The following is a 25,715-nucleotide window of genomic DNA, read 5'->3' as shown; positions in this document are numbered from 1 at the left end:
TCTTGCCACAAAGTATCAACTAGTCATTACATTATCGTACCTACTGTTCTGTTAAGTAACTAAATCACAGAGTGCAGAATATAACCTCGGACTGAACAACTTGAAAGCATTTCAGATTAAACCAGAGGAAAACAAAATCAAGCCTGAAATAAAGCATTTTCACTTCAGAAGGACAAAATTAAGAATTAAAGCATCTGCACCAAGCCTACTGAAATGTGGAGATACTTATATTCAGCACTTTCACGTAAATCTGTCTGGAAGGAACACCTTGAAATGAAAAAAACCCAAAACCTATTGGAGAAGCTTCTGTCTTTACTGAATAAATAGCTACATGAAGAGACTACTCTGATCAATTTTCACCCAATCCTGCTGAAAACAAGGACACCTACCTACCAAAAAAAACCCAACACACCACAAAAAAACCCAAAAAAACTTATAAAACCCAAACAAGGTAAGACTAAATTCATGAAAAAGAACTATCAACAAGTAAAGTCTTGCAAAGAATATATAAAGAAGATTGAAGGAGAAATATTTCCATCTGTATAGTATTCTTTTTTTATGCAATGTGAATGGAATTTTGATTAGAAAGTAAAGCAGATTTCCATTTCAAAGCTGTAGAATATTTTGATAATTGCCATACTGAATACATTTTAAAAACTTTTTTTTTTCCTAAAAATACAAGGTAGGAACCAAATATTCTGATTGTCCCGAGACAGCAAATATTGCATATATCATATGGAAAATAAATTCTACCAGCTTCTGCTTATTTTTGGAGAGCCTCAGATTTATCTTTGGACAAATTTCATGTAACATTTTCATAAGCAACACTTACTACATAGGTAAGAATGTGCTAATTAAATTTACTGTTGATAAACTTTACTATTCAGTATAGGGAGAAAGCACAGCTTCACATCTAGAAAGAAAATCACCACTTTCAGCACTGGAGCAGTCTGAAATTAAAAACTGTAGCTGTTCATTCCTTTTGCATGCTATAACTAGTTTCCTGTTTTAAACTGACAGCTTAAAACTTGGAAGCAAAGCAAAAAAAAATTAAAAATCACAAGTGTGACCTCTAAACGTGACAGTGCCTGTAAATGACAAATGTAGTAATCCAGCAGCAGCGGACATTAAAAATAAGGAAGGATTAGTAACAAAAAAATCCTAATATTATCTATAAATTAATTCTTAGTTCATAAAAGGGACTATATTATGTGGCAGCTTAGAATAGCAGATTAGTGCTGATATATATTCTGAAAACTATTAGTATAGGCTCTGTTCATAAAGGGATATTCTACCTCTGGACTGAGGCTAGTCAAGCACACAGCATTTGGAATAGAAGTACGAGATACTTGTCACTATGTAAGAATTGACCTGAGGAAGTCACTCAAGTTGTTCTTCTGAAATCGGATGCAAGAAAAACCAATGACAGAAACAAGTAAATCATAATTATTAAAGAAATCACACACAGGAAAAAAAAAAGTGAGGAAATAAGATAGCATAAACTTTAACAATTTGAAAGAAAAAAATAATCAATTGGTAACCATATATTGATATTTAATGTTTTGCTCTAAAGAATATTTTGTTCTTTTATTACAGAAGGTATATGGAGCAGAAGCTGGTGCAAAACATGTAATTTCTTAATTCTAATGAAGAACTCTGTTATTTCTTAATTCTAATCAAGAAGTTTATGACTAAACTGTGTATTGAGGCTGAACTAGCTACACATAGATGGAAAAGAAACACAAAGATCCCTGCTGGAATCACTTATGCTAGTTTCCTATACCTTACAGCAGGCAGTCCCCTCTTCACGCCTCAGATCACAAGGTTCATTTACCTCCCTTCTGCCATATTACTGTACGTTACTTCTCTTCCTCTCCTTTCCACCCACCACTTCAGAATTCTTTGCATTTTCTTATTTCTTAACTCACTGTAACATCTTACCATCTGTATACAGCTACCCAGGAATGGGAACAAGCGGAGCATCAAGCAATGCTCATCTCTTTTACACCTTTGTCTATGATCGGGCCAAGAAACAAGAAGTGCAAAGAAGATATTTACATTTGCAGTACCCAATGCATATGCTATGCGTCCAATATTTCTTTTCTACTGTACTTCACTTGGGATTTTTCCAAGCTCAAACTTTATTTCCCTAGTCAATAAAATTGTGCCTGCCTCGACCTACATCATTTCCTGAAGGTTTTGAATTTTATGATGCTAATTGCACTGGCATAAGCAAAGATGCCACTCCACCAAACTACGAAACACTTACCACTCCTTTTTTTCCCCTGCCTCCTATTTTTTGGATAACTGCCCTCCTCAAATTTTCAGTTATATGCCACTGTTTGAAGTGATCAGCAGAGGGACAGACCTGCTTATTAAGTTTAGTCGTATTTTCTTGTTTGTCTGCCTGCTACCTCAGTATTTCTCCCACATCTCTCCTCAGCTGACAGAGCAGTACCATCAGAAACATCGACATGTTTTGCGTAGTTGAACATTGTTAGGAAGGTGAAAAAATTTGCAGTGAATGATCTTCTGCCATATTCTAAAGTTCCTAAAGTTCGAATCTGTGCAAGCACAGCCAGCAGCTTAGTTTCACATTAAGTGCTACCTCTCCAGATTTACCATTTCCTGGCTAAAAAGGCACACTGAAGACTTTGGTAAGCAGATCAACAGATCAAAAAACAAGCAAAGAAACCACCTCTCAAAGAGCCCACACACAACCCACAACCATTCCTTACACCTTACCTAACGCTACCCAGGAAGGTGGGGATATTTTTGCAGCTACGTTGACTAGTGCTGTCACAGGATGGGCTTTGGCTAGGTGGCCTCTGAGAAACTGCACCACACACACACAAAGCCGTTCTTCCAAAAAGCAAAAGCCATCAAGCATTATCTTGCCACAAAGCAAAAAGTCTCATGAGACAAGGCACTGTTCAAGCCAACTGAAGCAACATGATAAGGTGCAGGAAGTATTAATGTTCAACCTCAGAATTAGAGTAGCTGAACCAAAGTTACAGGAGTACAACTTTACCATTAACAGTTTTGTGATAGGGCATTGCTGGACCTCAGATGACAGACACACTTATAACTAGGACTGCATACGAAAACTCCATTGCCAAATTTTCAACATATATGAAAACAGAAAATACGAACAAAAGAAGTTCTTCTCCCATAGGAAGATCTTCCAAGTGCTTCTAAGATATCATTATGAATTTAAGCCAGCTTCCATTTCAGTTGCTCTTCCACACACACACGTGGACTTTAAGTAACTGATCCAGCACATGCGGCTGCTTATTTTTGAAGTAAAGAAAATGCAGCTATGAAAACTTCCTGCTTTCCTTTTTAAGCATTTTTAGCAAAACACTATGAAAGAAAGTCCAAACTTAAAGCATCTTCTTTACAGACTTACTGTTCATGGTGAACAGTGGTTAAAGAAAGAAGAATAATGTGAGGTTTTTGTTTAGAAGAGACTAAGCAAAACTTGTTTTATGACGTTGCTTCTCATTGCAACGAACTCTTTAGAACTTTTTCCATGCATAAATTAAGAACATTTGAGCACAATTACATATATATTACAGATAACATGACGTCAGAGGAAAATGACTTCAAGCTTCTGAAAAAAGGAAATGTGAAACAAGTTCAGGAGACATTTGTTATCAGCATTCCTCCCATGAATCCAGCCTCCAAGAATTCTGTCAAGCTGTATCAAACCGGTTTTCCACTCCTTTTTTGCATTGCTTGCTTCTAGATTTTTCAGTTAACTATCAGTAATGAAGCACATTTCTTAACGGGTGCTTAAATGGGTATCTGTCATTTCTTAGAGAATCCTAGCTCTTTCCGAATTCTTTGAATCCTGTTTAAGAAGAATCTGATCTAGCAGGTTTCAGGGTCAAATCATGGTGAGCCAATGTCAGAACAGGGCATTCTTATTTTCATTTATAGGAGGAAAAAATGCCCTTCTCTCATAGGAATGAGAGAAGCGGTGTTCAAATGGGATACTTATGTCAAGCTCAACTAATAACAGTTTGTTGCTAACTGCTGAGACCAGTACTGTCTAGGACAAAGAAAATGATCCAGGTTTGGATTTAACTTGAAGCCTCTTCCTCAGGACTACACTGACTTCTTCTAGCCTTGCCAATCTTATCCTTTTCTCCAGATGCTTACTCCATGCCTATGAGCATACTCAGGTCTGTAGATTAGCAAGATTAGTCTTTAAAATATCAGTATTTAGCAAGGCACAATCAGAAGATCTGGCTTGGCAGTTCTCCTCGTTTGAGTCTAAGGAAGCTGATAAGAATGGCATGTCTGCCACTGCAAATTTAGTGGATGTACTTCAAATACATAATAAAATTCATACCATCATATTTTATTAGATGTATTACCTTTTCACCTTGCTAGCAAATAGCCTCATCTTTTACAGGAGAACTACTGCTTAACAAAGAAATGTCAGAGAAAGAAAGAAAACAATTATTAAACCAGACTCAGTGCAACACTAGAAGTATTCCAAGTGACCTCCTAGTGCTGTAAATTTTAGGTTGTTTGTGTGAGAAGAGGAGGCTGCATTAACAGTTATGTTTGTTTCCATTTCAAACTACTTTCTTTAGGGTTAATAATCTCAAATGCCTGCAAAACAAGTGAAATGTTTGTTTTATTAAACACTTGTTTCCATTTGTTCAGCTTACCTCGGCGTCTAAGAAATTCACAGCTTTAACATAACATATAAACTCCTGCAGCTACAAACAACAAATAATTTAACAGAAATTGACTAAAATGGTTGCATTTAAAGAATGGCAAGCAGACATCCACCTATTTCACGGAAATTAATTATGCCTCTTCAGTGAAAAGCATCTGTTTCACGCAAGTCGGACAAAGGCTGGAACGTAGTACAGCCTTTCACATCCAGCATTAGCCAGATGACCTACAATGACCTGGAACAACACCCTGACTGACTCTCTTCAACTAGCTGGTAACAGGTCTTCCATAATTCAGCTGTATTGACATCAACACTTCAAAACAAATAGTACATCTTTTTGAAGTGACTTCTTTACAGAGCACAAAAATAAACAGTTTCAGAAGTTTCCACTTTTCACTTCCAGACTGTAAGAGTCGGTCTAAAGAGAACAATATTGTCTCAACATTGCCAACAGAGACCTGGAGATGGAATGTGGTCCTCATGGACGCCAAGACACAGAGACCCTGGGAAAGAGAACTGCACGGTATGAGGAGTACTATGCCGCTCCCTGCAACCTGGGACTGAATAAGGCCGCATAACAGCTGTCCAGAAGATGGATCACAACTATGGTCATAACAACGAACTGGAAAACAATACAAGAACACACCTCCTGATCTGAAGCTACCCGCCACTGCAGCAAGATAACCTGGCTCGAGAGGGCGGAGACTGGCGGAAGTCCATGGACCAGAGGAGGAGCATGGTGTGTTGCTTGGCATAAAAAGATGCCTTCTTAGCAACTGAACTTTGGAGATCTTCCCCGCCAAGGATCATGACGATAGGAAGGACCGGCGGGACGCTGCCTGGACCTGGGACGATAGGGACGCCTTGGACCCGTGGTGGTAGCTATAATCCTCTTTCTTTTTACTTTACCTTTTATTCACTTTCTGTCTTTCTACCTATTGCACGCCACTTTACGGGCAAACAATAAAATTGTGCTGTTTGATTGAAGCATAACCCCTTGGCGTGGTCGCCTCGATTTTTGTGCTTCGAGATCATAGTTAACCAGCCACCGTGAGTCCACTGAGTGGACTGTGACACAGACCACTTCACATACTGCACTTAAGTTCTTTTTAGCTTTGCCCACTCTTTCTCATCAGAGGAGCACTCCTGCATGGACAATTAATCTACCAACTTTGAAAGCAGTGCAAATGAAATGATTAAATGATATGATGTTTGTTAAAACATGCATATTCAATAAATGCAGACTACACACCATATACTTTTACTTCGATAACAGAAAATCAACCCAACTCATTTCACATAGATTTCTACTGACCACAGTGGGTACTGTACTTTTGTAAATTCACCTGCATCTCACTCAAAACTCTTAATTTCAACATGTATTTTTTAGCATTCTGTTACATTACTTTATATCATGACTAATATCATATATAGAAACCAAGACTAATTTCTAGATCAGCATTAGTACAGTGACAGTATGATTTGAAATGAAAAAAATTCACTGAGAAGAAAGGGACACATACTAACAAAAAGTTAAATTTGTTTGCAACCATCAAGAGTAAAAAAAAAAGCGTATTGAAGATGAACTACGTGAGGCTGATTAACTTTGCCATAGCCCCACAATGTTTCTAGTTCCCAGACTTCTTTGGAGATCTCTACTTTCAGCCTCATAACATAGATATGCTATAAGCTGATGAACTTGTAACTGCTCAGATATACTTAATGTAAAATAAGACAGATTCAACACAAGACTTGGTGCAGAATAAAAAAAACCTCTGCTTTACTTCATACTTCGTCTCATGGTATTTTTTGATGAGTCACCATTTAGGCAACATTTTAGATGGCTAAAAGCTTTATATTGTGTAACTTCAGTGAACGTATTTCAGTACTTCCACAGTCTCAGATTATTTGGGGGGCGGGGGGGAAGAAGTTTTGATTTGCCAGCGTCCTCAGAAAATGTAACAGCATGCACAGGTGCAAAGTGCAAAATAGTAGTACTTATTTAACATAAAGATTCTGGGATGCAGGTGCTGACAAACGAGCATAAATAAAATGGTCCTGTTACACGCATGAGGTTTCTATACAGCAATTATTCAAGATACACAATTTATGCACTTGGCAAGCTGATAAAAATACCAACACTGTCGCATGACTGACTTTTTACATACTGTGACTGCATCTTTGACTTTTCAGAAACAGGTATACAGCATGCACATACCTACAATTCAAACTGAAATTGCAAAAAATTACAGACAACATACAAGTAATTGTTACACTAACAAAATCCTGGTTTTACCTGAGCATTGATAACAATGCTTGTGTGTCTCACAACAAAAATGAACAACTGCAAATAATAGCTCCACCACAGATGAAGAGATACAATCATCTTTTATTAAGTTTAGATAACTATTTTCATGGCAGAAGAGTTGGACTTCAGAATTTTATTAAGTGTTGCCAGTGAAGTTTTATACACACAAAAAATTCAGAAAAGGATGGGGAGGGTGGGGGGAGGCACTGGTAAAATATTATTTACCTGTCTGTCTGATCATTTATTTTCAGTTTTGCCATAGACAGAGATACACAAACACAAATCTGGGTCTATCCTATAACTTCCATTTAAATCCCCTATGTTTGCAATGTTATGCACAGATAGAGGTTTTCAAGAGGAATTAATCATGCCAAACACTATGAAACAAGTCTACAAAAAAATATTTTTATCATGAGCCTGTATAGCCTTAGAGCTCAAATGTAATTAGAGTCAATGACCCACCATTTAAAAAGTTAAACCTAAAGGTTCCAAGATCCCATTATCAAGGAAAAAAAAAGGGAAAGTACTCTGTTTGCTCTAAATATGAAATATTTCTTTTAAATTACATATTTGGAAGAAAGATTTCAGGGTTTTTTTCCCTTTAACAGCAAGTTTAAGTTCTCTATATACATCTGACTTAGTTTTAATCTGAACTCTGAAGCATGAGTTGTCTGAAGAATCAAACCAAAGTCATACTCTATACTGAAGTTATACTAAATATTTTTTTTTTAACATTATTTGACAGTAAACAGTTACTGTAACTGTGGCAACCGAAGAACTAAGTCTCATAGTTTAACCCAGCAGGTTGCTAAACGCCGTACAACCGCTCGCTTACTCCCCCACCATCCCAGTGGGATGTAGAAGTAGTACAATTTGTGGGTTGAGATAAAGACAATTTAGTAGGACAGAAAGGGAAGGGAAAATAATAATAATAATAATAATAATAATAATAATAATAAATAGAATATACAAAACAAGTGATGTACAATGCAATTGCTCACTACCCACCGACCGATGCCCACCCAGTTCCTGAGCAGCAGTCCCCAGCCAGCTTTCCCCCTCATTTATTGTCCTATGGTATGGAATATCCCTTTGGCCAGCTTGGGTCAGCTGTCTGGGCTCTGTCTCCTCCAGCTCCTTGTGCCGGTGGGGTGGTGCAAGAAGCAAAAAAGGTCTTTATTTGGTGTAAACACTACTTTGCAACAACTAAAACATCAGTGTGTTATCAACATTAAATCTAAATCCAAAACACTGCACTGTATCAGCTACTAGGAAGAAAATTAACTCCACCCCAGCTGAAATCAGGATACTATAAAAACAAAGTGAAACTCTGCAAAAATCAAAATTAAGTATCTAAGAACTTGAAGTGTGGTGCACCCATAGCAAAAGCACAGATACTGCTTCAAAAACCAAGGTAATTCTCCTTTTCACAACCTGTATCCCTTCCATAAGTGCAATGGAAGTTAAGTTGTTCTTGGTTGTTCTTTTCACTAAATCAGACAACGTTTAGTGTTTTCTCCATTATCCCTACCCAAATCCAAACAAGCCAAAAAAACGCCACCAAACAAAAAAAACACAACGCACCAATAAAAAAAGCCACATAAAACTTTACTTTTTTTTATGTCTGAGAAGAAAACCCTGGGTTGAACTTTCATGTAAGAGTGGCTTTCATATGTTTGGCCTGAGACAGATGATAATTTCATATTGATTCAGACTACTTGATCTTCAACTCATTCAATACACTGAAAATAAAATCTTATGATAAACCTAGACAATGCAGGAAAAAGAGATAAAATAAAAGATTAAAAGGAACTAAAAGCTGAAGTGGAATACAGAGCATAAGGGACCTTGGAAATCAAAGAACGTTTAAGAAAAATATTCTCACAAATAAAAAAGCAAAATATTTTAAAGATTCTTTGCATTGTGTTCTCTTTTTGAATTAGAAAAGTAACCTTATATATGGTGTTATCTTGCACTTCATGTATAAATTATTCATTGCAATGTAAGCCAAGGGAAAAAACCCTACAGTACTAACCTGAGTAATTTCAAATAGAAAAGTTACCTAAAACTCAGTACCTAGTTCAGATCTCTCCCCTTACTGGTAATCTGGTAATACCCAGGAAACAAGGGGGGGAAAAAAGTCCAAACAACAAACCATAAGCAAAACAACCTAAACCAGAGTTATTTTAATGTACTCAGAAGACAAATAAGAGTTTTACTGATGCTTTCAGAATCTTTGAGTTTCCCAGAATCTACACAGAACAGATGATAAAAATTCAGATTTATTTCTTATTTGCTATGTTTAGAAATAAAAATAAACCTCTCTTCCTCAGATCCTAGTACCAACTAACATCCATTATCTAAAAATTATTTTGGAAACGTTTTAGAAATCGTAAGACTCAGCGCAACTGGCTTAAATTACATTCTAAAATAGCAACCGTAACTTAGGAAAAACTCTCAGTAAAACACCCGTAGCTCTGACTAACACCTCACTCCTTCACATGTTTCATACTTAGGTGTTTAGAAAGGAGTGGACCAGTGCAGCAAGACTTCGAAGTGGTCTTCCATTTACTGATAGGCAGCCCAGACCCATCTAGAATACATTGAACTGTTGGTTTTATTTCTTTTCATTTTTTTCTGATTCAAAGCAAATAACTACTTTAAATCAAAATCTCTCTTTCCAGTCAAATGCTTCTTTAGGAAGACTCTTGCACAGAGGACCTGTTTCAGTGGTCTAGCACTTTCCTGAAAAAGAAGAAAATACTGAAAAAATGTAGTACTTCAAATATTCACGAATATGTGCTAATCCACAAGCCAAACTTTCAATTTCTAATATGCTTTCAAAAAATCTTCTGCTTGTAACCAATTAGTTAGCAACACAATCTCTTCATGCACCCCTTTTAAAAAAAGTAAATAGTCCGCTAACCCGTGCAAATTGAACCGCTGTCCCCGATACATAATTCTGGAACAAGCAAATGCTAAGCACTGAATTAACTATGGCAGCGAGGTTTTATTACTAGTTTTAATGGTGCACACCAAAACGTTTGTACAAAGTCTATTAACACACACTATTCAAATGTGGCTTCTGCTTTAGTACAAATAATACTTGATTGTCTGGAATGAAAAGAGATTCTTAAAGTTATTTCTTTTTGAATTACAGTTGTTTTGGGTTTCCTTGCAGTTTCCAAAAATAAACCAAAACAACTTTTGGTACTTTTTAAACACTGGAATAACAATAACTACAGCTGTGACACTGAAATCTTACAAAAATCAACATAACCCTGCTTTTAACCCTGGTGGACATTAATTTGCAATCTTACGAGTATTATTTGTGTATTTTACAAAACCTCTAACCTTAAAAAGTACACGACAAACTTTCTGCTTCAGTTTCCTCTCTACATTGCAGCACTTTAGAAAGAACAGGGGAGAGAAACATCAAGGAAAAGTGTTTTCTCACTCTGCCATTTCTGATTATTAACAGCTACAGCTTCTTCTTTGAATAAGCAATTACCTACTTAGAGCAAACACATTCGTAAGTTTGCCTTAGCTAGAGCACATTTTCATCACTTTTTCAGGACAGAAGTACATTTTGCCCTTATTTCTTTATCTCCCATCTGTTTTTTCGACATTCCTGTTTAAGCAGTGATCAATGAGAGGTATTCTCTACCAAAGTGCTACATACAGAAGTTGGATTCTAATTAGACATTATTCTGCTGCAACATTGAACACTGATATGACAAATCTATCTAGATCCCAGGCAGTTCATTATAGTCCAGCTTCACTATTTTCTATTACAGCATTAATGGCATTGAGACAAGACAGTAATTAAACTTTGTATTTTTTTTTTTAATGGAAGAAAATTTGATAAATCTGTTTCCTTGTTTAATTAATTGTGGTTTACATACTGCTACTACACAGTTACAACAGATTTCTTCAAGTTACGACGGATTATCTCTGTGCTGTTAGCAAATTGGTTTCAAAATGTTTAAGAAACTAACAATGGAAAAGGAATTAAAGGTTCATGCATCTAATCATGCTAAACTGATCTGACCAAATAATCCTGAATACACAGCCAAGAAAAAGAGTCAAAAAAATTATTAGGATTCACTCTGAAGTCATTCAAACTGAGAATAAAAGGAAGTATAACACCATGCTGGATAAAACTAAACCATTTGTTGGATGCAAAAGCTATTCTACATAAAAATATAAAGTGTTGTATTGTGCACTTATTAGCTCTCAGACTTGCATTCTCAATGAGATCAGAAACAGTAACTTCTTCAAACATTTAAGAGAGTTAAATTCATTCTTGAAAAGTAGTACCCTGGTGTTCTCAGTCCATACTTAAGAATTCAGCAAAGCTACAAAGATGAAAGAACAGCACCACCTAGTTCTCTATTTAAAAGTTTCCAAATATTATCATCCATTGATTTATTTTTGTAATCTATATTCACATATGTATGTGTATTCTGCAATGAAATCTGCCACATTTCCATAGGAAATAATACTAACAAGTTTGTCAGGTATTACAAGCATCTGATGTAGATACTTTACAAGTGTATTCAGGGTGGCAGGGGGAAGCTTGCATATGCAAGAATGCTAGAGAATCTGCAACAATACAAACCCTGTTCTGAAGCACCACAAACACTGAATGGATTGCTCATCTGTCCCTATTATTTGTGGGACCATTTCTCCAATTTAACCAAAATACTGGTTTTGTATCGATTTCCCTGTACAGCAGTCTGACACTTTATAGTACATGCGTTCTAGATGCAAAAATACATTCATGGTACAAACATCACAAAAGCCTCAGCATGTTTGAAAATCTAATTATAGGTCATGCAAGTTGTTTCATATTTACTTTTCTACTCTGCAAATAGCAGAAACCTTTCAGAAATGGGGCAGATGTTTTAGCTGTTAGTCTGACTGGAAGTTTTCATGTTGATTTCCCTGCTAGAGAACACAATGTGTCTTTGAACAATCCAGAAGTTTACCACGACACAACAGCAGCAGCTAAGCAGCTACCTACTCCTACTGTGCCGACACCTTAACCAAGTTTTACTAGCACAGCTGTCTGTGCTTCACTTTGATAACCACATAGCTACACATGCAGAATAGTCAGTCCACTTTTGTAGACATACTAAATTTTTTCAAGATCATCATCCACAAGGGCCACTTAGGTGTTGGCGTGGCATAGCTCACTTGTTGCAAAGCTGACACAATAATATAAATAGATTATATAGAATCAAAATTTGAGACCTTTATCCTCACAGTCTTAAGGGTGGCGATCCCTTCATGCATTCACAGTAGGGCTATTGCTGTTTCCCCACATTAAGTCTTGAAGCAGCAAGCACAAGAAACAAACTTGTTTTCCTCCCAAGCATCCTAGGCAGACAAGGCCTGTGGGGAGACAAAGCCACATTTATCTGTGACCAGCTAGTCATCTATGTTGACATTTCTTTCTGAAGATATCTCCTTCCTGGAAGAAGTTTAAATGACAAGAGTTTTTAATGACCAATTAAAAGACATAAGCCTATGATATTAACAGATCATTAAACTGAATGTTTTGGGGTTTTTTCACTTGAAATGATAAAGACTACTGGATTCTGGTTTCCTGTTGAGACTCACAGCATATTTTAGTTTAGAACAGGCATAATCTAATGAACATTAAATGCATCTGCACTTTAGATGTCACAGTAAAAGAAGAATGTTCATGTTGAACATGTTCAAATGCCTTCTATTCAGATTTCCTGATACTCCATTTTGCATCAGATTAGAAAAAAAAAATCTTGGTTTTGTAGAACGTAAGTATCACCTGCTTTGCTAACCGACAAAAGCAAATCTATACAAAGTCTGATACATTTAATTTCCTCAAAATCCAAAGATGGTTTGGGAAATTCCACAATCGTTACTTTAAATGGCACATACCATCTAGTGATCCTTATTCAAAATATGTAAAAGCTTAGTCACTTAAAGCAATCTTATATGCTAAGCTATTTTGACATTACATTAATCTCGCATGTTAAACGTATGTGACTATCCCATAAATAAAGTCTGTAAGCCATTGAGGTTTTTATCTACCATAAATAAAAACAAATGGCCCATATATTTTTATTGATTATGTGCCTTCCAACAACCTCCTAAATTCACCATTCAGAACACAGCAAAGCAATAATGATTTATATCAGTTTGCAAAACAAAGATGACTTAGGAAGCAGAAAACATTTTATTTTTAGTCTGAACCAATTCTACAACTCAAACTTATTCTGTGGGGAAAATACTGAAATTAGGTGAGCTCTGGACCATTCTTCAAGAAGTGAATGAGACTCAGTCTAAGAATGGCAGTACATTGCATTTCACATACCAAAAAGCAGCATTAGCCACCAGTTTGTAACCCAATGTTTGTAACTTAAATTTAGTGAGGAGAGAGATGCCAAGTACTTGACAAAAAAATTCCAAATAATCCAAGGAGTATGTTCTGAAGAAGCTGGGCAAATAGTCAAGGTGCTAGCCCATACTTAACTTATACACTATTCAGGTCCACATACACATCATACTGATCATAAGCAGCAGTCAAAATACAGCCTGCCACCGTAACGTGCTAGATTCAGGACTCCAGCCTTTAGAGAAAACACAGCCTATAAAGCTGATTCACTGCTAAGTTGGTTTTACACCAAAAGATGAGACACACTCTCTTTTAGTATGTAACAGCCTAGTTAATTGTCAGATGATATCCAGGTGTTGCTAATTTTGCTACAATTGGTTTTAATTTAAAATTGAAGGGATTCCCTTTTTACTGTACAAATACCATTCTTCATTAACCAAAATTATCATTGAACAAGATGGTTATATAGCTTCCTCCTCCGTATTAGTCCAAATCTCACCTATTTCTCATAGTATTACAATGCCACACTATACAAGCCTGGAGACATCAGTAAAGTTTTTAGAAAGCTGCAAGTGCAAGGGAAAAGCTAAAAAAATGGTAAAGTTAAGAGGAAACTGCAGTGTCATGCTTACTCTAACGAACAAGATATTTCATGTTACTGAAACTCATGAAAAATTGCAATATTAGTTTAACATTTCCTCCAAAGATACAGAAAAGACTTTCTCTTATTTTCACTACTATTATTCTAGATGTTAACAAAAGAATTCATGTCAAAGAAATACTACAGTAAATTCCACTATGTTAAACCATTTTATGACCTGTCACAGATTTCAGATACTGTTAATTATTGGTTAGTAATCAGTTTAGTAAGTAGTATATCTTGTCAATGCATTTATTTACCTATTTGCAAACAGCTGCAGTTTGACATTTTTGTATATTTGATGAGATTAAAAAAAAAAAAATAAAATTCAGTTGATGGCCTGGAGTGTCAACAAGTGTTTTCAGATCTCAAAGTTTTACTTTCTCTTTATAAGCTGTACAAATCACTGTTCTTCAATTTACATCCACCAATTTTGTCACAATGATGCACCAACTAGCAAATCAAGATTTAAACTTCATGTATAAAAAAACCCACAAACATATTAACACTCAAGGAAGAAGAAAAAAAGCCTCTGAAAGGGATAAATATAAAATGAGCTTGACACTGGAACATATTTTGTACAATCTTTTAATTAAAAGAAAATTGATTGTTTCTGCTTCAACTAGTATGGCTTTTCCCCTCGTTAGGGACCAACCAGAACAGCCTTCCTGCCTTATAGCATAGCAGGAATAAAAGCAGGTCAAGTTACACTGTTAATCCAGCAGATGTAGGTCAGTTTGGGATAAATATCAGAACAAATGGAAAATACCGAAGTGCCTACTACAAGTGCCACTGTGAAGTAACTTGGCCTTATTCTCTTCAGAGCTGTCAGTCAGTCGCAGTTGTGGAGTTTCCACTGCTGAACTTTAAAAAGCCAGAGTTTTAAGGCTTAGATGGGTCAGTACAGCTGGCCTATTCTGCCCAAAGAAGTGGTAATAATGCAATGCATTATATATTGACAATATCTGGATACGCGTAACTGTATTCCCCTGCGTGGTCACAAATTATTTTTGTATTTAATAGCATACTCTGATTACTTAAGCTAAGATTTGGCAATTCAATTGCTAGGATTAGATTCATTGTTTGATATATACCACAGTATGAAAGAAGGTTATAATATAACCAAAATATTTTAACCTCTAACGTAAGGAAACAGTCTCCCTTGCACCATCCTTCCTATCCAACAAAGCAAAAGACAGGTAGTCAACAAACCGATTACAGAAAGATGATGACAGAGAGAATATTAAAGCTATGCAGACAACCGCTATACTGCATATACAACGACATGCACTGTTTTACAAATAACCTAAACCTTGCCCAATTTCATTCACAGAACAAATAATAAGCTGGAGAGTTCAATAACATATCTCTATGTGAACAAAGCTTACACAGAGAAACCTTCAGCTCTGAAGGAGCTTTAGGGATTCAAACTGACAAACAGACTATACACTAATTATTTTTCTGAAACCGAAGAGCAGCTGCCTATAGACAGTTAATAATCTTTAACAGCTATGTAAAGAAAAACAGAAGAATCCTAAATTGAGCATTATAAAATAGAAAAAAGTTACATTTATGAATTTAATAGTAATTTATATTAAAATGTATTTGCTGCTTTTTAAAATGTGAAAGCTATAAAAACATTCATACTCTCCAAAAGCCATATGAATAACCTAGAAAACAGTAAACACAACTCAGCTCATGGTTAGGAATGAATGGTCTTTCCCTCCAACATCCCAAACTTGTCAGACAGCAAAACCACTCCTGAATAAGGCTTACACAGATCCCAGTATCTCCATTTTGCAGATAAAAGGATGGGAAGGGTTGCAAGTATGATTTCATTTTTCACATTTACAAATGTTACGGAAAGGAGACAGAACGATAGGCAGACAGACATTGTTAAAGGAAGAAACAGTGAGTCTTCCAGGCCATCTACAACAAAATTACCTACCCACATTTTTCAGTAAATCCTTTTTGCCAAGTTCCCGATGTTAGAAAGTCCTACACACAAAACATCAGTATTAAGAGAGCACACTGGAACATGCAATAAACAGCCTCCAGTGTTAGCACTCTGTCTTGTCACTGGAATAAATGTTCTCTGCTTCTTCCTCTCCCCCCTTAAAATGCTATTATAATAGTGCCCTATGTATTGCCATTTAAAGCACACATCCTGAACTTATTTGTGCATTAACATAAGAGAAAATGTAAAAAAATTGGATTTTTTCTTTAATCTACATTTATAAAATGAAGGGAAAAGTTCATGAAATAGGTCCACAGAAAAAACAAAATTAAAAAAAAACCAACAAACCACAAGCAAAACTCACAACATTGAAAACCATTGCAAAGACACCCACATTCATTTTTTAAATTACTCTATTTTCAAAATATTTTCACCATGTAGAAAGGTAAGTTGTTCAAGGGCAGATTTCTGAGAGAAATCATGATTTTACAATTTACTCCTTGCCACTGGTATTTGTTATTTGCCTTTCTTCCTTTCAAACACGCCTCAAAAACTCCTCGGGAAGAAGGGATATGTTCATTAAGAACATCCTTAATATTGATGCAATCCCAGAGGAGACACATCTAAGCTATGTCTAATAGTTTTACCATTCTACATGTTTTGGAATGTGCATTTTGAGAAGCAGGGCAGTGGCATTCTTTCCAGTGAAAACCTTCCATTGTTTTGAGAGTGCCTAGCAGAATTAGTCTGCCATTAGGTTCATGTTTTAAAACAGAACTGAAGTATTCCTTCTTTCTCTTGGAGAAGGCATTAAGAGGACAATGACAGCATCTTCTATTTTTACTTCTAAAATGTTAGACAAAGAGGGAATAATAGTTCTAACACAAGTCAACCACACTCTGGTTATATTGCTGTTCTCTTGGCAACATCCAAATGTCATTGTCCTTACCAAACATACAGTTGTTATCTGTTACTTAATCATCATTTGTGATGCAGAATCATAGAATGGTTTGGGTTGGAAGAGACCCTAAAGATCATCTAGTTCCAGCCCCGCTGCCACAGGCAGGGCCATCAGGCTGCTCAAAGTTCCATCCAATCTGGCATAAGTTAAAAAAGAAAAACCCACTCAAAATCCAATCTTTACACAGAACAATATTAAAAGACTAATTTTTTGGTGGGAACAATAAGGGTAATCACATTCAACACATTTTGTCAATAGTACGATCAGGCCAGAGTGATGGGAAAGCTCATTGGGTTTTTTTGTAGAATCCTTGGTTCCCACCAACAAAAAACTATAGCTTAAAAACATTTAAAGTACATTAAAATGAAATTGCAACCCGCAATTAAGTAAATTTAAAAGCAGGGGGAAATCTGCTGTTTTACTCCTCTAAAATAAACAAATAACTAACAATAGACAAGAAAAATATATTTGTTTCAATGGAGGTGCTTCCCTTGCTCAACATTTCTGTCGAGTTACTTCTTCAGTGAGAAACTTCAAAACTGTTTACTGTTGACGATAGAAGCTTCATAAATATTTTGAGTAAGAGTGATAAACATTATGAAGATGAGTAGTGAGTGTTTCCTATTGATGTATCCTCAGGGAAGTTGTGTAACATTGTCAAAGGGAATCTGGATTGTTTCTTTACTTCACGTTCTGAAACTGAACGTGAACTGCTGTGACTATCAATAAATTAAGAAATCAAGGAAAAAAAAAATCAGAAAATATGAACTATCCTGAGAACTAAACACCTTGTAAGTCTACCAAGCCTTGGTTAGATGACAGAAGTTGTATGAAGACAGCCACTATCAAGTAAATGATGTATTTTATGTTTCAACCTACGTATAAAACATTCCAAATAAAGATTATATCAAAATTATTATCTTCTGTTCTGTCATTGTCTATACCCTCACAGAACTTAAGAGAATTACATGGTCTTGACCTGCTATACACCATACTAGTGTAACAACACTTGGCTGTCCAGACAATCCCTACACATATAGCATTGGGTTGCCAAGATTTCGCTAACATAAATTGTACTGAAAATTCAAAACAGAATCTAGATACACAAGATATTGAGTAATGCATGACAACCTTGTCTTAAATGAGCTTAGATGATCTGAGCAATAGCCATTTGCATATTTTTTTTTAATTCTGTTTATAATAGAGCTGGGTTTATAAAAAAAAGTCTCACCTGTAAGCAATTATCTGTCTTCACTGATTTGTTGCATCAGTGATCACAGTTTCAGACAAATTAAAGTGTCCCTACGTTATTTTCATTAGACAGGTTGCAAGCATTTGAAGTGTCTGAAGAAACCATGTTGAGAAGATTTGCCTGGTGTTGGCAGAGAACTGAAAGTAGATCATTTGCTACCACATACAGCACTATCCAGTGCCTTCTCAGAAGCAGAGCACAGTAAGGCGTTAGATGCCATTTGCATTATCACACAGCAGGGGGCTACAGCAGCTACAATTCCAGGATAATCTTAACCCTTATCTATATACTATGAATCCAACAAAACTATTTTTAATATTACAGTTTTTCACTGGATAACTCTTAACAATAAAGAACTTTTCAGGTTGCATAAAAACAGCTCAGATGATGTACTTGAGTTATTCTAAATATAAACTGCCCTCCCACCGTTAAATTTTGTCTAAGGGAGACTAAATTCCTGAATTGGAAAAAAACCAAAGTGAACCAAAAACGTGAGGCTGACTGTAAACATACGTAACAGTTTAACCCCCTTGGACATTGTTTAAGTACTCCAGAATCATTACAGTGCACAAGCCAGAGATCCTACTATTTTCACAGCAAACGCTGGAGAAGGCAGAGAAGACTAATATCATACCCGAACTCGGCTGACAAACCGCTTCTCAGCTCAACATGTTATTACTCCCTCTTCCACCTCCATCGCTCCCCTTTCACAGCAAGCAGTTGACACTGGGCTCTTTTACTTCTTGTCTGCCTCTCTTCTGAAGGGGCTGCTTGCTGTTAATGTTATTCCACACGCAAGCTGAGAAGCATTATTCTATGTCCTCTTCCTTCAGCTGATGCTTCATCAATACTCAGGACGGATTCCTTAAGCGAGACTTCACAGATCATGCCAGAAAGGCACACTTCCATACAGGACACACGTCAACTTGACTCTGTCACCTTGTCTTTAAACTTAACTAACTTCAGTTTCACTAACAGGAACCATCCGTAGTTACAATCCAGAAGTTCTTTGACTCCTCAGAACAAAGATCTTATTTATGTACACAGCTGACGAAAAACCCACATATCCCATTGCCCACAAACTGAAAATCAGAGAAACCTAACAAATCCATTGAGCCACTTCACAGCACAGATTGGGGAAGCAAAGCAAGCCAACAGGAAAAAACTACTTTCAAACGCAGGTATATAGCTGCCAACAAGAAATGTGTCTAATATGGTAACTGCGTCTGCCAGTTGTGCCAAAATAAATGACAGAAACTGAGAAAACAACATTTATGAAGTAGCACTGTAAGGTGGACCAAATGAATTTGATATTCTGTCAGATACAGTCACTAATTCAGCACAGTCTTCCCCTAGAAAATATTTACTCTTCTTCTTCTCCATCCGCCCTTACCTTAGGAGAAAAAGGCAGTGGAAATTATTTCCTCTCACTCCTGTCTGAGGGTTACAGGTTCTTTATGTCCCACTCCTTGGTTATATTTTTTTAATCAAATAGTGCCCAGCAAAGGTGCCTCCTGAAACAGCACGCTCCTGAAGTGTGGCATACAGAGTACCTAAGCATTTTTGATTGTAGTTTTAATCAGGAGGTGAAGAAATAATTGTGTGAAAAACTGAGAAGAGGGAAATGTTTTATACACCTGGAGGGCAAGCTGGATAACATGTTAAGCATCGCTTCTCCCCATCCACAAGGACAGGCCCAATCTGGTTATTTTCACACAGTTACAGTCAGATTTGTATTACACCCCTTTTCTTGCAACATGGTTGGTTTTTGTTTGTTGGTTTTGGGTTTTTTTTTTACCTGACGCAGTTGACAAGAGTTACATTTTGCCTGGCACGCTCCCTCAACTGCCGTGAAAGACATCCCTGTTTTTAATCACTGGTTTACTCTCCAAACTGCGATGCACTGAATGCAGCTGATTGCATCTCAGCAAAGATCCAATCCTCCTCCTCTAGCAGCAGCCCCGATTTTACTGGTGACAGAGTCAGTCCAGAAGATTCCCCCCACCACCACCCCCCACCCCCGCTCCTTTGCAGGGCAATGAATTGACAATTCACAGGGCAATGTAAAAGGCAGCGAGGAGCCAACCCCCAGGTGCAGCCCGCCACACATGCCCCAATAAATAATCCTGTATAGCACCAACACAGCAGCCCCTTGTGCGGTGACGTACAGGGCAACTCATAAACATTGGTAAAGAATACAAATAACCTGCCCGATTAAACTGTTCCCGGCAGTTGCCAGGCGCGCTCCCGCCGCCCCCGCCGCTCCCGCCTCAGGACCGGTGAGTTCCCGGGGAGGTAGAGCGGGGGCACCCGGGGGTGTCGGGCCGATGGCGGGGGACACACACACACACACGGGACGAGGCTCGTGTGTTTCGGAAACCCGAGCGGCTGCCTCCGCTCCCGCTGCGGGCTGCCGGCCGCGGCTCCCTCCGGAGATCGCCCGACACATGACGCAGCCGAGGGAAACGCGAAATGTATTAAAGTTGATGCGAAATGGCACGACGGAGGCGAGAGAAGGGGGGAAAAAACGGCGGGGAGGGGGGGGTGGGGTGTGAGAAATAGATCTTACAAGGTCACTTAGTTTAATCGTCTCTTCGCTTCTCCCCCCCGCACGGCCATACCCCGCACACCGAGCGCCGGGAGAGGCGCCCCGCCGCCCCCCTCAGCCGCCCCGAGGAGAGGCCGCTCCCCCCCGCCCGCCTTCCCCGACCCTCGCGCCCGACCGTTACCTCCCCCGCGCCCCGCCCCGCCCGGGCCCCACAGGGCGGGAAGGGGGGGGCGGGAAGGGGGGGGCTGCGCCGCCATCCCGCCGCCGCTGAGGGGGCAAACTCTCGGCGGCAGCGCAGCGCCGCGGGCTCGGCTCGCCGTCCCCCCGGCAGCGAGAGCTCGGGGGGAAGCGCTCCGGCGGGCAGACGCGCCGGTCGCCGGCAGCCCAGCAGCGTGCCGCGGGCTTCCCGCCGCGGCGGCCGCTACGGTACGGACTTGGACGGATAAACGTTAATTAGGGGGAGCGGCGGCGGCGGTGCGGCGGGCGAGAGGGCGGCGGTGGGGAGGAGGGAGAGAGGAATACATCCAGTCTGGGAACTAGCTGCAGGATGAGCCGCCTGGAGCAGGATGGTGAAGGGATCCGCTCCTGAGCCCCCGGCTCATCCGATTACCCTACGTATATATTTTATACCTCACATACAGACACGCATTCGCGGCGGCGGCGAGGCACGGACCCCCCCGCCGGGGAGGCACCGCTGGAGCCCGCACGTTTTCCCCGGGATGTTGTTGCAGCGCTCACGCTGCTGCTGCGGCGGCACCCGCACTTTCCGGGGCACGTTTGCGGCGGGCGAGCGGGGAGGTGACGGGGAGTTGAAAGGGTGGCTGCAGGGGCTGGCGAGCGACTGGCGGCGGCGGGGACGGGAGGGTGGCGAGGGCCGGGGGTGGGGGGAGAAGCGCGGAGGGCGGACGAGGGCGGGAAGAGGCTGACGGGGGAAGGGCAGCAAGGGTTAACAGCCGTGCGGTGCTTTAGCGCTGGATAGCGCTACCCGAGCGGGAGGCTGGGGGCGCCCGGGGAGGAGAGGGCGGCGGGGAGGAGGGAGCCGGCAGAGAGGCGAGGGAGGGAGCGGGTCAGGAGCGGGCGGCGGGGATGGGGGGCGGAGGGGGCTGGGATGCCCCCGGCCGCGGCGGTGCTCCCCCCCCGGCGTCCCTGCCTCCCTCCCCGCGCGTGGGGCAGGGGTGGGGAGGAGGCGGTACCTTGTACGAGGATCCCGCAGAGGCTGTAGAAGCGCAGGAGTGCGCCGGGCTTCAGCCGCATCCTGGGGGCTCCCCTCGGGCTGGGTGGGCGCCAGGCACGCAGATCCGCAGCCTCCCGCCGCTCCGCTCTCCGGGCGCTTCCTTCCCCCCGCAGGAGCCGCCGCCGCCGCCGCCGCCTCCGCCGCAGTGTCTCCCTCGCTGTATCCAGTGGGGTGAGGAGGAGGAGGAGGAGGACCAGGGTCGCGGGGGTGGATTGAGGAGGGAGGAGGAGGAGGACGACGAGGAGGGGGGAGCGGCTCACTCCGCTGGCTCCGGCGCTGCTGGGCAGGTTCAGGTTCCCCCCGCGGAGCGGTGCCGGGTGCCCCCGCTGGCTCTCCTCGCCCCTGCCGGCGTGTCCGTCCGTTCGCCCGCCCACTCGCCTCTCCGGTCCCGTCCCGTCCCGTCCCGCTGGCAAGGGGGAAGGGGGGGGGGGGAGGGAGCGGGGGGCTGCGCTGGCGCCGCGGCGCGCGGGGAGGCTGCTCCGCTCCCAGCCGCTTGCCGGCTCGAGACACAAGGGCAATCTCCGCTTGCGAGGCTCCCCCAGCCTCGCCCCGCCCACGCCGCCCGCCCCGCCCCTTTCTGCCGGGATCCACGCCCCTCGCCCCGCCCCTGCCGCCACACCCCGGCCCTCCCTGTGCCGCGTGGGCACGCCCCTGCCACCGCCTTGGCCACACCCCCACCGGCTCGGCACCGCCTATCGGCTCCCGCACCGCCCCCTCAGGTGGGTGTGTGACTGGCACCAGCGGCTGTCCAATAGAAACTCCCCAGGTGCGGCCGGACCGCCAATGATGCGGCGGCAGAGGAGGCGCGAGACGCCAGGTTACAAAACAAACGGGCGTTTCTCCGAGTCTTCCGCCGCGAGCGAGGTGCCAGACCCTACCTCCCGCGCCGCTGAGTGGCAGCCGGCTTGGGCCAATCGCGAGGAGACTCGGCTCCGCGGCGCCGCTCCAGCCAATGGGCGGTGAGCGACTTGGGAGGGGCGGGGGCGGGCGGCGGGGCGCTGTCCAGAGCCGGTTCTGAATTGGCGGCCGGCGGCGAGGCGCGGGGCCGGGCGGCCGCGGCAGCGGGCACCTGAGGAGAGGCGGCGGCGCTCCGGGGCAGAGGGGCGCCAGCTGGCGGGGCGGGGGGCGGCCCTCCCGGCTGCCGCACCGGCGGCACGGGGCGGCGGGGAGCCCGGCCGCCGGTAGGCCGGTCGCGCCCCGCCCCGGGGGAGCAGCGGCAAGGTGTCCCTCGCCTCAGCGCCCCGGGCGCCGGCGCGGCCGTTGACGCCTGACAGCGCTGCGCGGGCGGGGCGGGAGAGCCCCGGCGCTGGGCGGCGCGGCGCTGGGCGGCCTCTCTGCGCAGCCATGCGCGGAGCCGCGCCGATCAGCCGCCTCCCGCGGCCGGCCGGGCGGCGGGGCGGGATGGAGGGAGCGCGGGCTGGCGGGACCGGCTTTAGCCGCCGCCCGGTGCCTCCCGTCCCGGCGGCACAGGCAGGAGCGGGGCCCGGAGCCCGCGGGCGGGCGGGGCCGCGCGGTGAGGCGAGGCGCACCGAACCGACGGCGCGGCCGCGGAACGGGGACGGCAGCGCGAATCCAGCGTCCCCGCCGCTGCCTCGGAGGCGCCAGTGACGTGCAGGGGCGGAGGGGGGGCCGGGGCCGGCGCCCGGGGTGCAATCCGCCCCCGGCCCGGCCCTGCGCTGCGCCGCGGGGAGGAGCGGGGGGGAAGCGCCTGCCAGCTGCGGGCAGAGACCGGGGCTGCGGGAAGGGCCCAGCCGCTTTGCTTCGGTCCTCGCCACGGAGGCGTAAAGCCCCTTCTCCCCTGCTTGCCCTCCCGTCTCCCTGAGAGCTGCAGATGTGGGTCTCCGGTATCCTCACAATTCAACATGTAGAGATGCCTTCGCCACAGCAGCAGTAAGACCAGCTCCTGTTGTGAGGAACACAGATAATGGCAATAAAGAACTTTCTGGGTTTTTTGCAGTATTGCCTGGACTCTGAATGGCTTGAGAAAGTTTGGAGGTTTTTAATTTGAAGGTTTTCTTTGGGAGTGTAAGTAACTCTTGGCTAGCAGTCCTAAATTGCTTGTGGCCTAACAGATAAGACATTGAATGTAAGAAAACCAAGATGGCAGGCTACTTCTTCGTGTTTCCATACTTGGTGTTTAGCACAGTATCGTCCACCTTTTGCCAAAACCTCTTAATGACAGCAGTGTACCATATGTTTAATTTGCTGAATCTGCCTATAAAAATCTATGGAGGGAATTGTGTTGCCTTATGTCAGAGAGCAGGATTCCTCTGCACCCAAATGCTTATAATCAGGTGTTCTTTCACTTCTGGTTCCAACCTTTTTCTATTAAGGTTTCCCCTCCAACACAATGCAGTGTATTTTGCACAGTACCTCTCTGAATTTCCACCTTGATGTCCCATTCTTTAACACCAAAGAGCTTTACTGAGTTAAACGACGAAATAGCCTTACCTATATGAGAGGGAAGCTCTTCAAAAGCTCATTTCTTTGAAGAGTGTGTTGTGTCAGATCATTAAGGCAGCGCTAACAGTTGTCAACTTCACCTTAAAGAGCTTGCACTAGAGTGGGAGCTGGGAAGTTATGTATTCTGTAGTCATATCTTCCACTTTGTTCATTAGCAAGTGATGATTATGTCTAGCAACAATTGAGACTGCATCAGGATTTATATTGAGTTCACCCTGTCTCCAAAAGATGTCCACAGTACAGAATCAAATTGCAGAAATACATTTTAAAGTTTTGTCATGTGTATGATTTCGAATCAGATGAACACCACGTACATCTCCATGCCTTTAGTAGGTTACTTGAACATGATCAAGGATGTTGCAGTGGAATGTCACCTAGGACAGAAAAGCATTTGAAGTCTGTCTCTGGTGGATGAGTACACAATTGCTTTACTTTTTTTTTTTTTTTCTTAATTGCTACTGAAAAAATACACAGTAGCCAAAGTTTTTACAATTGTTCTTAGGGTTAAGTGCACATAAAGCAGCAATGAATGGGGATTGATTCTCAAAATATTTTAGAGAGTACAAAAAAGAACTCGTCATCATTTTTAGGGCAGCATTAAGAATGTCAACAAATATAAATCAAATTATTTTTGATTGGGGAATGGAATAAAAAAATCTGATAAAATAAGTAATTTAAACCCTTCACTATAGCAGGACTATAATCCATCCTGAAGTGCTTTTGCATTAACTATGATAACTGGCAGTTCTGTACTTTTTTCAAAACATGCTTTTGATGGTAGTCTTGTTCCAGGAAGCATTACAGGAAAGCTACAAGTGCCTTCCCAGCTTAGCGACTGGAAACTGTGAAAAGAGGTCCCCTGGCAGGTGTAGGAATGAAGCACCCATTCTGTACATCATTCTGTACATCATGGGAGTTCCATGTCTTTGCCATGTTAGTACATTTGGAAGAGCTAGTCTGCATGTTTAGAACTAACACCAGCTGACATTTTCTTCCCAGAAACCCATAACGTGGACATTTCATCACACCTCATGTCAGAAGCATAACCAGAAATGCTGGTTCTTACCATTCTCTTCTGGCTCAATCAGTTCTGAAAGGAGCTAGCAACGTGTTGATAGGAAACTGGTTCACAGTGGTGGTGGTGGTGAGGGGGGTGGGGGTAGGGGGTGGCTAGCACTATTCCTCTTCCTTACACAGCAGAAGCCTTTACTGAACATTAGAATATTAAACCTGGGTTTCAAACCCCACCAACAAACCACTGCAATGGAGAGGAGTTC

General features: G+C 42.0%; 1 protein-coding gene across 3 annotated transcripts in view; it reads right to left on the bottom strand.

Annotated features, from left to right (window-relative positions):
* CADM2 (cell adhesion molecule 2) overlaps positions 1-22,509 on the bottom strand; it is a 670,542-nt gene extending 648,033 nt beyond the window's left edge. For all 3 annotated transcript variants that reach the window (XM_055702988.1, XM_055702990.1, XM_055702989.1), the window contains exon 1: positions 21,935-22,509. In XM_055702988.1, coding sequence (XP_055558963.1) covers positions 21,935-21,995 — 61 coding nt within the window. In that variant the 5' untranslated portion in view covers positions 21,996-22,509. The remainder of the gene's footprint in view (positions 1-21,934) is intronic.
* Positions 22,510-25,715: the final 3,206 nt, after the last annotated feature.

The sequence above is a fragment of the Falco cherrug genome, chromosome 2, assembly GCF_023634085.1.
Source record: "Falco cherrug isolate bFalChe1 chromosome 2, bFalChe1.pri, whole genome shotgun sequence".
NCBI lineage: Eukaryota > Metazoa > Chordata > Aves > Falconiformes > Falconidae > Falco > Falco cherrug.
This window is presented reverse-complemented; position numbering and strand designations above follow the sequence as displayed.